The 15,286-nt window shown below is 44.8% G+C and overlaps 1 protein-coding gene across 1 annotated transcript in view; it reads left to right on the top strand.

Moving 5' to 3' along the window:
* Positions 1-15,286, top strand: part of SLC35F1 (solute carrier family 35 member F1) — a 407,863-nt gene that overhangs the window by 342,769 nt on the left and 49,808 nt on the right. The window contains exon 4 of the mRNA XM_052645643.1: positions 12,881-13,040. Coding sequence (XP_052501603.1) covers positions 12,881-13,040 — 160 coding nt within the window. The remainder of the gene's footprint in view (positions 1-12,880; positions 13,041-15,286) is intronic.

Here is a 15,286-nt window from a genome sequence, read left to right as displayed (position 1 = left end):
ATATGCTTTTCCATGATGCTAGACATGTAGCATGAAGAAGACAGGACTCTAACTCTCATGATGCTTCCCTGCCAAGTCACGCTTAGTTTTTATTCTGTCTCTCCCACTAGAATGCAGGGGAGTGAGAGATGCAAAGATATGGGGGGAGGAGTACAGGGTGAGAGTCCTAAGCATGCATGTTTAAGAAATGGAAGGAGTGAGTGGGGTTAATAATAGGGAGAGATGACACTGAGAAGGAGGGAGGGGCCAGATGCTAGGACTGTGCAAGTCAAGGAAAGGAGTTTGACTTTGTTCTAAGGAAAATCATTAGTTTGTTCAGAGCAGGGGATTGACGTGAACTAATTTGTATTTTGAGATTGCTGTGGTCATGGCTGCTCACGGAAGATCGATTACATAGGAGGAAGAGTCAATCTGGTTAGACAGTCAGGAGGCCACAACTGAAAGCTGATGGTGGGGCAGGGGAAATCCCCTGGTCCAGGGGTTGACACTGAGCTTCCACTGCAGGGTATATGGGCTCAATCTCTGGTCTGGGAACTAAGATCCTCCATGTCAAGCAGGTGGCCAAAAAAAAAAAAAGAAAGGAAGTTGGTGGGTAATGGGGACTTGAAGCCAACTGCCAACTGTGGAGGCGATTAGGGATAGTCGGGTGCATTGATAAGACAAAGCCATCAGGATTTTCTAAATGTTTAGATGGAGGAATGGGGACAGTTTGAGAGAGAAGGAAGAGTCATGGGGAAAGTCTGAGAGAACAGGAAAAGTTAAGAATGGTGCTTTAACTGATGGCCTGAGCTGCTAGGTTGTGTCATGTGATGAGATGAACAAGACTGGAGACTGGCTGATGTGGATCAGAAAGTCAAGGGTTCTGTCTGGCTGTGCAGGTCTGAGCTTCCTGTGAGCATCCAAGCAGAGCTCAGTAGAGGCAACTGGGTTTATGTCTCTGGTTCAGGAGAGAGGTGGGATTGGAATTATGGATCTGAAGTCATTTCCTATAGAAGGTGCTGAAAGTCATGGTCCGATTAGATCACCAGTGGAGTGAGTATAAATGGAAGTAGGCTGTGAAGGGACCAACAGGCTAAGAGGAGAATCTGGAAGCAAGCCAAGACCGTTATCTCAAGAAGGAAGGAGCGACCCCCTAAGCACCAGACATGCTAAGTTCCTAGTGCTTCCACTCACCGAGGGAAGACTCAGGTGAGCGAGGAGCAGGCTGGGCACCTGGGTGAGCCACGCTGAGCGGCAGGCGTTCCTGGTACCTCCACACCTGATCATCAGGAGGTTGCGTGGCTCCGGAGTGCAGAGCTGGATCCAGACTGGAGATGCAGATCTGGGAGTCACCAGCATAGACACGACAGAACAAATAGGTGAAATCTTGCAGGGTAAATGTGAGAGTTGAGATGAGGCACTGTGGCACAGTCCTGAGAGTATAGCGTTTGAGAAGGGAAGAGTAGATCTAGGGGCCCACAGACCAGGAACACAGGAGGCACGGGAGATGAAACGGGAGGCAGAGGCAAGCGTGGCAGGTAAGAGCAAGCGGAAGGAGAGGACGGCAGATGCTGCACTGGGTAAGGGAAGGACTGCGATGTCTGCCCGGTTCGGAAACAGGGGATGTGTTTTTGAGCAACGTTGATGGTGTTTGGGGAACAGAACCCAGACTGCCCTGAGTTGAGGGGTTGAATGGATTTCAAAGAGATGGAGACCGTGGCTGAATGCAACTCTTCCCAAGAGGTTTGGCAGAAAAGGAAGTCAGAGTTGGGTGAGAACCAAAGGGTACCTAGAAAATGGAAACGGGAGAGCTAAGGACTGAACCTCAAACACACCAACCACAAGGGACAGAAAGAATAAAACGAGTCCACAAGAAGTCAGACGGAAGTGCCAGAGAGGGAGGAGGAAAAAGAAACAGGAAAGAAGGGGGCTCAAGGACACAGTCGTTAATAACGCCAAATGCTGCAGAAAGGGCTAGTCCAAAGTGAACTTGCAGTGAAGCTTTGGTCATCCTGGCAAAGCCGTCGTCAGTATCGATGCGGCTTGAGAAATGGATGGGGCCCAGATACAAGAAACAGACTGTAGATTAATTTTTCAGGAAGCCTGGCTGTGAAGACGGAAAGATAAATAACTGCAGAGCAATTGGGCATTGAGGGTGAGACTGGGGCATGTCTATATGGTGAAGGAAAACAGGCAGCAACGAGGGCGGGATGGAGACCCAAGAGGAACACAGGGAGGGACAGTCCTAAGGAACAGAGGGCAGAGTCTCCTTCAGTGCCAGACAAGTCCTTAAGGGAAGACACTGGCCGTGAACTGGAGGAAAGACCTGTGTGTCTATTGACATTTGTCTGCTTGAATCTCCATATAGAGTGTTTGGGTCATGCCCAGCACCTGTAGCAATGCTGAGCATGCAGTAAGCAGTAAATAAATACCTGCCGACTGTAGCCCACCAGGCTCCTCTGGTGGAATTCTCCAGGTAAGAATACTGGAGTGGGTAGCCATTCCCATCTCCAGGGGGATCTTCCCAACCCAGGGATGAAACCCGAGTCTCCTGCATTGCAGGCAGCTTCTTTACCGTCTGAGCCACCAAGGAAGCCCAGTGACAAGTATAAGGTAACGTTCACCTTTTTAAAATAAAACCTGGAGTAGTTGAATTAGACCTAGAGATAGACCCCCCAAAGGTACAAGATTCTTTCCTCTAGCTTTTGAAATTGTTTCTCCCTGCTGTTTTAATGCTGGGAAGAATCACAAGTAATGCAAAATTAATGGGAAATTAATATTTTATCACAAAACATTCATTTCCTTCAGTATGGGCTTTGAAATGTGTACTTTCTTTAATGTTATTGTTCATGTTCTTATGTTCATGAATTCCATAAATAAGAAATAGGAGTTCATAGTGCTTGAATGACTTAAGGCAAGCACTTCTCCAAAAGCACTCAAGATAGCTACACAGTATCAGAAACCCATCACTACAAAGAAACAATTCTGATTCTCATACACTTTTCTTATACCTTCACCTTCTTTCGTATGAAAAATGCAGACAACTAGTGATTATTTTTCAGTCCTCTAGGAGTCTGGCTCTCTCCTAGAGTGCTCTCAACATAAGAGAGAACGTACAAACCCGCTCGATCGAGTTGAGGCTGAGCCAGCCTAGACTGTTGTTGTAAGAACTGGATCTTATGTACTTTCTACTTCACCTAGAGGGCTTCCCTGGTGCCTCAGACGGTTAAAAAAAATCCACCTGCAATGCAGGAGACCTGGGTTTGATCCCTGGGTTGAGACGATCCCCTGGAGGAGGGCATGGCAACCCACTCCAGTATTCTTGCCTGAGTCCATGGGGTCACCAAGAGTCGGACACAACTGAGCAACTAAGCACAGCACTGCACCTAGACCTTGCTGCTTAAGCTCAGGTTGTGGGAGAAGGGCAGACCTGGACCACATTCGGGCTCTGACTCTATTATGGGGCTTCAAGTAAGTTACCTGTTATCTTTAGCACTGTTTCCTCGTCTGTAAAATGGGGGGAAAGAACTGGCTTTGCACCTATGGTATATGGCAGGCATCCAGGAAATGTTAATTCCTTGCTTTCTGCTTTTAGAATCCAGTTTGACAGTCAGAGCCTGTTTTTAAATCTGATTAAAGCTCTAGTGATGCTCACTTGTGGGAGTTTTTCCTGTGGGAAAGCTCTACTCTCACCCAAGAAAGATTTCCATGCAGCAGAGCTAGAGAGCACGTGTCTTCTTAATTACCTGAATCTTTAGGTGCTTGTCTCAGATTTTTAGGTGACCACCAGAAGATACAGGCTTCCCTGGTGGCTCAGACAGTAAAGAATCTGCCTGCAATGCAGGAGACCCGAGTTTGATCCCTAGGTCGGGAAGACCCCCTGGAGATGGCTGCCCAGTCCAGTATTCTTGCCTAGAGAATTCCATGGACAGAGGAGCCTGGTAGGCTGCAGTCCATGGAGTCTCAAAGAATCGGACTATGACTGAACAACTAAAGAGAGGCTCCAGTGGTCACCTAGATTTTTAGTGCCTGGTAGCATCTTTCTTTTATCTTTAAGAGTTGAAGACATAAAAGTAAAATAAGATATTTTAACAAGTAGGAAGTTCTGATGAATTACACAAAGAAACAGAAAATTCACACACTGAAATCCTTATCAACAGAAACAAGAAAGATAGTTTGGTGAAAATCTCTTTCTAAATTCTGAAAATAGGACCTTTGCTGGGATACGATTGTCGTGCTGCTGCTAAGTCGCTTCAGTCGTGTCCGACTCTGTGCGACCCCATAGACAGCCTCCCACCAGGCTCCCCCGTCCCTGGGATTCTCCAGGCAAGAACACTGGAGTGTCATATAGTCATCATAATGACACTTTTTATTAATTCAGATCTCCTGGGAAACTTGATGGGAACATGGCTTCATCCATTATGGACATTTTAAGGCAGTAAAACCTAAACATGAAGTCCTAAGTTTTGGGGTTAGTGAGGGTTGAGATGTTATGAATACAATAGTCCTGGAAAGAAAAAAATCTGGTGTGGGTGGAGGGGGTCAGGGTATCTACCAGAGAAGTCTGTTCCAGATGAACAATACTGCTCCCTGGAACTGTATTTGAGTTTTCAAATGCTTCTGGCCTGGCTGCATGTCGAGGCCCCTGAATCAAATGGTTCTTGACTGCGTGTGAGTGTGCATTTCCCAAATTATATTCCGCTCTCTTCAGCTGGACTGTCAGCTAAAAGAGGACTTTTGTTGTGTCTGTTACTGAAGTTTGTCTTTTTTAAGATCCTTCCCTGTTAAGGATTCAGTTTTACTCACCGGAGATGAATTTATAATATACATCACTTTTAGAAACATGGGAGGATTGCCAATTAGGAGCAGAGGCAGAGAGAGAGGAAGTGTTCTCTTTCCCGGAATCACCTACCAGTTGCCTCAGGTTTAGCCTCTGACAGCTGGGCCCAGTGCAGAGCGCAGAGCCCTGTGCATAGCCGGAGGGGAGTGTTAATGAGGAGCTGAAGGCGGGTGGAGGAGTCTCTTTTGGGTGGAGAGAATTAGAAAGAGGGATGAGGTCACCTCCTCATTATGCTCTCCTGGAATGGGAGCAGTTGGGTATTGGGGCATTTTAGTATGATTTTTTTTGTTTTTTAAAACCATTTGCTTCCTTAGAGAAAGACTAATCTGACTCTTGTAGATTGCTTACACTCTCATAACAGGTGTTGTTTTATGTATTTTGAAAGTACTATATGCACATGAGAGGAAATTTGGAAACCACAGAGAATTTGGGGGAGGGGGTGTATGAAGACTCAGTGATCCTATTCAAAGATAGCCATTACTAACTGGCTATCTTATTTGTATAGATTCTGATTTTCTTCTTCCAGAGATTTTTTACGCCTAATACTATGATGTGTAGATTTTCAATCAAGAACTTTTATGTTAAGATAGATGTCACCCAAACCAAGTGGTGGTAGGGAAGAAATGTCGAGGGACTTTTCTCTTCTCCCGATCATACCACTCAGGAGGCCAGGGAAGACATTCATTCCCTTCCGACGCTGGGACACTGGAAGAAATCTCTTCCTCTCTGCCCATTCCTTCTTGCTCCAGCCCAGATGGGAAATAGCTAATTGAGTATCCAGTGGGGGACTTTACCACTTGGTGGTGTTGTTATGCCTTCTCTCTCTCTGCTTTCTCTGCTAATTCGCTTCAGTCATGCCTTGAAGGTAAACAAAAAGGAGGAAACAAGCTGTCTTCAAATTGTTTCATTTTTGCCTGCTTTATGGATTGGTAACAACTGGGGAGACAGTGGAACAGTGTCAGACTATTTTTGTGGGCTCCAAAGTCACTGCAGATGGTGATTGCAGCCATGAAATTAAAAGACGCTTACTCCTTGGAAGAAAAGTTATGACCAACCTAGATAGCATATTCAAAAGCAGAGACATTACTTTGCCAACAAAGGTCCGTCTAGTCAAGGCTATGGTTTTTCCAGTGGTCATGTATGGATGTGAGAGTTGGACTGTGAAGAAGGCTGAGCACCGAAGAATTGATGAGTTTGAACTGTGGTGTTGGAGAAGACTCTTGAGAGTCCCTTGGACTGCAAGGAGATCCAACCAGTCCATTCTGAAGGAGATCAGCCCTGGGTGTTCTTTGGAAGGAATGATTCTAAAGCTGAAACTCCAATACTTTGGCCACCTCATGTGAAGAGATGACTCATTGGAAAAGACTCTGATGCTGGGAGGGATTGGGGGCAGGAGGAGAAGGGGACGACCAAGGATGAGATGGCTGGATGGCATCACGGACTCGATGGACATGAGTTTGAGTGAACTCCAGGAGATGGTGATGGACAGTGAGGCCTGGTGTGCTGTGATTCATGGGGTCGCAAAGAGTCGGACACGACTGAGCTACTGAAGTGAAGTGAACTGAGCTGAACAACTGTTCTTTGCTGGAAGGACCTCTGAGACAGGGTCTAGGACTTGAGGACCCTTTACTCCAGGATATCTGCCTAAGAAAGTTTGCATGCATGCTCAGTCGCTTCAGTCATGTCCAACTCTTTGCAATCCCCATGGACTGTAGCCCACCAGACTCCTCTGTACTTGGGATTCTTCAGGCAAGAATACTAGAGTGGATTGCCAGGCCCTCCTCCAGGGGATCTTCCTGTCCCAAGGATTGAACCCAAGTCTCCTGTGTCTCCTGCATTGGAGGTGGATTCTGCACCCACTGAGCCACCTGGGAAGCCCATAAGAAATTTTAGGCTAAATTAAAATTGGAGTGGGAGATAGGAGGCAACACTGCTTCTGTAATCCAAGTCTAAAGTCAATACAGTGGGGGGTCTCATCTCTTAGGTGAACTATGTGAAATTGCCAATATTGAAATTGTCATTTTTTTACCTACAAAAATGACCGTTCCACATGGATCAAGCTATTATTTTCTGCCAGATAGAATCCAAAGGTGAGGAGACACGATCACAGGCATCCAGCATTAAAGGAGAAAACAGTACATGGAGCAATTTAGACCCAAAATACAGCCTCTAAACATAGACATTTTATCAGAGTGAAAATGTAATGCTATTCTCAGCTTTTCTGAAGATATTCAAGGCTCATATTTTGATGATAAGTTACAAGCCATGCTGAGTTTTTACATCTATAAGTACAAACTGGGAATACCTATTTTTAATTTGCAAAGCAATTCTTTCATCTTAGTTTGTATTTGTCTGCTAATTGTGGACAAGTAAGTAGCCACTTAAGTAGTAAGTAGTAAGTGGACAAGTAAGTAAAACAAATAAGAAGTCCATCCTAAAGGAAATCAGTCCTGAATATTCATTGGAAGGACTGATGCTGAAGCTGAAGCTCCAATACTTTGGCTACCTGATGTGAAGAACTGACTCACTGGAAAAGACCCTGATGCTGAGAAAGATTGAAGGCAGGAGGAAAAGGGGATGACAGAGGATGAGATATTTGGATGGCATCACCAACTTGATGGATATGAGTTTGAGTAAACTCCAAGTGTTGGTGATGGACAGGGAAGCCTGGCATGCTTCAGTCCATGAGGTCGCAAAGAGTCAGACACGACTGAGCGGCTAATGGGATTTTCCAGGCAAGAATACTGGAGTGGGTTACCATTGCCTTCTCCAGGAGATCTTCCCAACCCAGGGATTGAACCTGGGTCTCCCACATTATAGGCAGACACTTTACCATCTGAGCCACCATGGAAGCTCAAGTAGCCGCTAATTCCTGGAGGGGGAAAGGGAATATGCATCCATAGCTTTTTAAAATGTATACTTTGTGAGTGTGTGTTAGTCAGTCAGTCATGTCAGACTCTTTGTGATCCCATGGACTGCAGCCCGCCAGGCTCCTCTGTCCATGGAATTCTCCAGGCAAGAATACTGGAGTGGATAGCCATTCCCTTCTCCAGGGGATCTTTCCAACCCAGGGTTCAAACACAGACCACCTACATTGTAGGCAGATTCTTTATCGTCTGAGTCACAAAAGAAACTCAAATTTTAACTCTGTAGTTTCCAGCCAGGAGTCTATCCTAAGGAAATAGTTAAGACTACCAAGCTCAAATAATAATCCTGGTATTATCGTAATGACTTCAGGGAATCCGTCTCAGCCACTAAGCATGGTGTGCCTCAGTACCTCGTGAATAGAATCAGGTAACTTGGGGTTGTAGACCTCAATGGCAGGTATCACTTAAGGATCACTGACATAGAAGAGTAAAGCTAGCTTGTATCTTTAGAGGGGAATGATACTATATAAATCTAAGAGGTAAGGGACTTCTCTTTCTAAAGTTCTTCATGTTCTTTGAGATTTTTCAGAGTTGTAAGATGGTTATGAAATAGTATTCATTTGTTTATTTTTGGTATTGATATTTTATAATTTCCTTTTGGATATAGAAATGTATGCAAAGGAAGATACACCTACTAGTTTTTCACTTCTTTTTCTGCTTTAGCAGTCCCAGTCGTGAGCATATGTTACAATGCTGCTCTCTATTATTACTCTAACAACCACTTTGCTAAGGAGTTAAGCTACCAGAAATCTATTGGAAAATTATTTTGTCAGTATGCTTTTTGCTATAAAGCCGCAGGGGAAAAGTTGGAGTCAAAAATCGCTAAAAAATAATAGCCTGTTTACTAACAGCAACTCCCAAATGTATCTTTTTCTCTCTCTCTAGTTACAGATAACAGTGGTGTGATCTCCCACCTATAGCAGTTTCTGTCACTGACCTTCATAAAAATATGGTTTAAAAAATAAGGACAGGATTGTCTCTGGTATCAGCCATTTGAGTGACCTGGAGCACGTTACTTCACTTGTTGAAACATCTGAATCCTGTTTTTAAATAAAGGATTCTGTGATTCTAAACTGTGGAGGTACTGCCTCCGAGGGGTGCTTGTAAATGTGTGCTGTGTGCTAAGTCACTTCAGTCGTGTCCAACTCTTTGTGACCCTATGGATTGCAGCCCTCCAGGCTCCTCTGTCCATGGGATTCTCCAGGAAGAACACTGCAGTGGGTTGCCATGTGTCAACTCTGCCACCCAGAGATCAAACTTGCTTCTCTTACGTCTCCTGCATCGGCAGGTGGGTTCTTTACCACTAGTGCCGCCTGTATAGGAACATTTTTTTTTTGGGAGCACTTATTTTTAGTGGTCTACACTTTTCCGTGATCATCAAGATGGCAGAGCAGAAAGACCTGTGCTCATCTCCTGTAAGAATACCAAAATTGCAACTAGCTGCTCAGCATTTCTGCCATAATGATACCACCCTTATGAAAAAGTGAAGAGGAATTAAAGGGCCTCTTGATGAAGGTGAAAGAGGAGAGTGAAAAAGCTGGCTTAAAACTCATTCAGAAAACTAAGAATCTTAGAAAACTGAATCATTCAACATTCAGAAAACTAAGATCATGGCATCTGGTTCTATCACTTCATGGCACATAGATGGGAAAACAATGGAAACAATGACAGATTTTATTTTCTTGGGCTCCAAAATCACTGTGGACAGTGACTGAAGCCATGAAATTGAAGGACCCTTGCTCCTTGGAAGAAAAGCAATGACAAACCTAGACAGCATATCAAAAGGCAGAGACAATTACTTTGCCTACAAAGGTTCATATAGTAAAAGCTGTGGTTTTTCCAGTAGTCATGTATGGATGTGAGAGCTGGACAATAAAAAAAGGCTGCCAAAGAATTGATGTTTTCAAACTGTGGTGTTGGAGAAGACTGTTGAGAGTCCCTTGGACTGCAGAAGATGAAACCAGTCCATCCTAAAGGAGATCAACCCTGAATATTCATTAGAAGGACTGATGCTGAAGCTGAAGCTCCAATACTTTGGCCACTTGATGTGAAGAGCAGACTCATTGGAAAAGACCCTGATGCTGGGAAGGATTGAAGGCAGAAGGAAAAGGGGATGACAGAGGATAAGATGGTTGGGTGGCATCACTGACTCAATGAGCATGAGTTTGAGCAAACTCTGAGAGATGGTGAAGGACAGGGAAGAATGGACCCCAGTCCATGGGGTCACAAAGAATTGGATAAGACTGAGAGACTGAACAACATTTTTAGTGAACAGAGCCCAGGGATGCTAAACGCCCTGCAGAGGGCATGGGGCTGTCCTGCAAAACGAAGAACTGTCCTACTCCCAAAGCCAGAAGCAGCCTGGGTTACCTCCAATGTTCCTTCTGACAGTCAGTGATACCAAATGCCTATCCATCCCGTTCATTAGTCACCCATTATTGATCCCTACTGCATGCTAGGCACCAAGTTTCCCAGCTGAAATGTCCCAGAAACCCTGGCTGTACTGTCATATTCTTTCATTTTCTCTTCTTTCTAAAAGTCCTCCCTACCCGTAGGACCAACTGACACTCACAAGTACAGATTTTTCAGCTCAGCTCATTAAGGGAACAGATGCCAGGACTAATCGAGTGCTTTGGGATTTCTGATGACACTGAGAACCAGAAAAGCTCACTTGAGCCCTCCTCAAAGACTGGATGGTGGCCTGGTTTGCCATCCATCGTTCAAGCATGAAGCACTGAGGGCTTCCAGCCAGATAATGAAATCCCAGTTGTGGAGCATGCAGCTAGATATTTTAACTGTTGAGTCAATCATTTCTAGTTTTTAAAGCAAAACACCAACTGTTTTATGCCCAGTGAAGGGTTTTCACTGGCCAACTCAAATCTCCTAATAAATGGTATTTGAGGCCAGTTGTAAAACTTGCCTTAAGAGCATTTTATCACATCAAGTAGTTATCATTAACTTGACAATTAACTGTGCAATGAGGGACCGTATGCTGGAGTGCCAGTCTACCAGCTTTCATCCCTGCACTCACCCCCTCCCAGAGTTCTATGATCTCTGGGCTCAGCCCCTAGTCCATCATGGTGCAGCTCAGTAGTAACATTTCCCAGTAACCTCAGGGACAGCTTCCTCTTCTGACGCTTTCTCCATTCTGCAGAGGAGATGACTGCAGCACAGAGAAGCATGGGGTCTGTCCAGGTCACAGAAGGCTTTTGGACGGTGAGGATCCCGAGTATTCTTTACAGTGCCAAAGAGCTATTCTGATGGTCAGGGCTGCTTAGGAAATATACAAACATTTTTCAGCCTTTAAGGAATCTTGGAGACCCCATTTTGATGTTACTGATTATTAAAAATCCTTGTATGTATTTGTTCAGTAACTATTATTGGCTGCATCTCATGAGCCCAGCAGAACCCTGGGTGGTAGAAATGTAGTCCTGCTCTCAGGGACCTCCAGACTAGTGGGGAAGTCAGACATTATGGCAATAATTCCATATTAATTATGAATTATTATAATTGATACTTTAAAGGAGAGGTATAGAATGCAAGGTAATCATTGACTAGAACCTGACCTAGCCTGGGGACCCTAGAGGTTGTTTGAGGAGGCAGTATATAGGTGTGGGCCTGAAGAAGGAGGCAGGTCTTCAAGAATTGGTTGAGCATTCCAGAAGGAAGGAGATGCACGAATGAAGACCCTGAGGCAGGAAGGAAGGGCTTGCTCCAGGTGGGAGAGGATGCTGGTCCAATCTACGTGGCAGAAGTGGTAAGAGTAGATTTGAGAGGTTGTTTAGAAGATGAGCTGGCAGAATTTGGCGATCCACAGGCTGTAGACGGTAAGAGGGAAAGACTGTTGGCTTGTGATCCACAGGCTGTAGACAGTGAGAGGGAAGGGGTGTCAGTGACCACTGACCTGGATCCGGCTACTGGGTGGTAGGGTGACCTGTTTAGGGTTCTAGCAGAGGAGCTGTACTGGACCCTGAGACTGGATCACCATTTCCTCAGTTTTTCTTGTTTAGTACATGGAGTCTGAAGTCCTGGGGGCCATCCATGAGTCTAACGGAGACCCTGCCTCTCATGGAGTGTCCAGTGGTCATTGCATCTTACCAGAAGGTGGTAGAGACAACCAGTTCTGTGGAGTCCAGAGCATCATGTTTGAAAGCAGGGCATAGCCTGGAATTGTGGCCCTCAGAATTTATAAAATGGTTTCACATGGGTTATTTTCAAACTTCACAATGATCTTTAGAGATAGTCTTCATTTATACTAATAGGAAATTGAGGCTTCCTCAGTTTGTGGTTTGCCCAAGGTCATACTGCTTGCAGTAAGGATCTAGTGCTCAACTTCAGGTCTTTTGGCTCCCGACACAGGGGTCTTCTCATTTTATCAGGTTCTCTTACTACATGATCAGGGACAAACTCTCCATCATTTCTTAGGGCTTCCTTGTCAGATGGAATCTCACTATTTGTGCAAAATATATAAGAAATGAAATCAAAGATTTCTTAATACTCTGCTTTCCCTTCTGTCTCTCCTTTTTTACTTTTTTTACAGTATTTTTTAAGTATTTGTAAACTTTTGAGACTAACATTTGTATTTATATTTAGGGTTTTTTTCCTATAAAGAGTGACAGATTAAAACAGATTAAAGTAATTTTTATTGGTAGTGGGGAGAAAGCTCCGGGAGAAATTAAAATCAACTTCTGTCTAGATCCTCACAGTTTATAGACTAGTGTAAGACCACTGCCCCTTCACCTCCCATTCCCACATCTGCTTCCAGAGTTCTGGGACCATCTAAAATGGCTCCGTCTATTCTCTCCACGTCTGAGTGTCTCCAAGGAGTCAGCCTGGGTGCTAAGGAAGATGAAAGCTGAGCTGCCCTGACACCGTAGGGGCAGGAGAATCTTCACCACCAGCTTGACTTATTGATTCACCTTCTCCGCTTTTCTTCAAGGCTTGGGTTTAAGTAAAGTTCATGTCATTTGTTTCAGAGTCTGTTTTAATTACACCAGTTCTGGGTCTTCCCCAAAACTCAGATTCAGGGAAAGTGTCCTCTCTGCCGAGAGAAGTCATGTTCCCAACAGTTTGCGTCAAATGGAAAGCTTCCCTCTGAACTCCCCACTGTTGTTTCCCTCCCTGCCTGCCGTAGCTCCTGGACTGCTTTGTGATCCCAGTGGTGATCTTGCTCTCCTGGTTCTTCCTGCTGATCCGGTACAAGGCTGTGCATTTCATCGGCATCGTTGTCTGCATCCTGGGAATGGGCTGCATGGCGGGTGCGGACGTGCTCATGGGCAGGCACCAGGGAGCAGGTGAGTCTCCAGTCCGCCAGGTTACTTGGCTCTGTGGGTGAGCCCGAGGCAAGACACGGGACGTTTGTGGCTCATGGTGCGAACCAGGAACCTGGGCGCCCTAGTGTCTGTGGCCTACTCGTGTTTGTTCCCTTACACCCGGGAGAGTGGCGCATAGGAGGTGCTCCAGATGTTTCCTGAGTGAACAAAGGGAGCAAAACTCAGCTTTCATGTCCATTCTACAGGAATTCAGAAACATTCAGACTGTGTTTAAAGCTGGGAGTCACGGCCCACTTGGAGCATGTGCTGGAGGCTAAAGCTGCCTGCCCCAGACCAGCTGTTAGAGACAGTGTCAGTGGGTCAGGCCATTCCTGAGCCACTGGGACCATCCCCACCCCTCACCTGCCTATGCCTTCTCTCCCAAGTCAGAGAAAGACCGAGCTTTCAAATCACTGGGTGAAGCTAGTCGTATAGGCCTACACGTGGTTACTTAAACTTTGAAGACTAGATTAGGAATACTCGATATTTTTATGAGGGAGATTCAAGTTCAGTCTCCTCATGAATCTTTTTTGTTGGTTTGTTTGTTTGAGGGGAGGGGTTTGGGTAGCAGTCCCTGGTGGATCAGACAGTAAAGAATCTGCCTGAAACACAGGAGACCTGGGCTCGATCCCTGGGTTGGGAAGATCCCCTGGAGAAGGGCTACCCAACTCCTGTATTCTTGCCTGGAGAATTCCACGGACAGAGGAGCCTGGCGAGGTACTGTCCATGGACTCGCAAAGAGCTAACACAACTGAGTGGCTAACACTTTCACTTTCACAGGTAATTACCTTGTAGACCTACATGGTAAGCTTCAACATTTACTCATCAGAGTGCTATGCTCTCCTGGGGAACACTGATCCAGAATGCTTTCTAGAGGATCACTTTTAAAGCAGTGTAGTTCTTTCAAATATACCCCAATTCCTCAAGCTTCAGAAAGTTTCAGGGGACAGGAAAACAAAAACAATTTTCTTTGTCAGCATCAGGAACAGGATAAAAAGTACAGCTCTGTTGGTTTGGAATTGCCTTTTCCTCGAGGGAATTAAGGATAAAAAGTTAAAATTGAGGCATTTCTCTCTGAGACTCGGTCATAGGTAATACCTGAAATGAACATCATTTATGTTTTTAAGTTGCACCATAGAATTTTTTGGCTGAAAGGGACCTTGTCTGGCAGCCCTGTATTTAAGACACAAAAATTGCCAAGACACAGAGAAGCCAAGCGAGCTGCCCGAGGCCACACAGCTGAGACTAGAACAGGCTTCTTTCCCTCTCCTGCATTGCTGGGAGCTGAAGGTATAACACGCAGCAAAAATCGCTGGGAGCTGAAGGTATAACACAGAGCAAAAGACACAGTCTCTGCCCCTTCCAAATGCTGCTTACACAGCGTCACCAGTCCCCACCACAACAGATGTGCTACAAACACATGCACTAGCTCTTCCCGGATCCTGCTCTATGAAACAGTGTTCCATGGGATGTTGATGGGTCTTACATGAACAGGCTAGTTTCTCCTCTATTCCCGTCATGATCCCAATGCAGATCATCTGTTTGAACCAATGAAACAGTATTTCTGTCTGCTGCAACGTGGCTAGTTGTCATAAAGTCACAATTGAATTACCCTTTCTCAGCTTTGCTTGAACTGTGTAAGCACAGACTAAGCAGCAGGTGCTCTTATTTATGAAAATTTTGTTCTGCTGAACCTCCGCATTCACCCTGGCCATCATTTTGCATCATAGTCAAGGAAGACAATTGTCATAATAAATCTAAGCGTTTACGCCACAATGTTAAACTGACTTGATTTGATTTCACTAGGTTGTATTCACTAATCCTGTAAAAAAAAAAATTTTTTTTTTTTCATTCAAGTGAAGTGTTAGGAAAGGAGTACTAGTACTATTTAAGAAAAATAAAGTAAGCCCATTTGGGAGTCTTTCTAAAGTGGTCATTTTTTAAAAGAATGAAACGCGCGGGAGCAGTGTTTTATCTTTTGGTGTGACTGTTTAAGGCCTATAGCTTTGTTCCTGTTGTAACATATGAAGGGCCAGTTTTAACAAAATTGAATTTTATCATTGTTGAATACCATCCATGCTCACATAATGGTGCCCAAGTATACGGCATGATGTTCTGAGGGCAGCCCAAATTTAGGCTCCAAGGGCTCATTTTATAAAGCAATGATTGGACACATCTTATGTCTCTAAAAATATTAAATTAGGCAGTAATTTAAGCTATCATATGAA

Source organism: Budorcas taxicolor, chromosome 9 (genome assembly GCF_023091745.1).
Source record: "Budorcas taxicolor isolate Tak-1 chromosome 9, Takin1.1, whole genome shotgun sequence".
Classification (NCBI taxonomy): domain Eukaryota; kingdom Metazoa; phylum Chordata; class Mammalia; order Artiodactyla; family Bovidae; genus Budorcas; species Budorcas taxicolor.
Note: the sequence above shows the minus strand (reverse complement) of the source record. Positions and strands in the feature narration are given on the sequence as shown.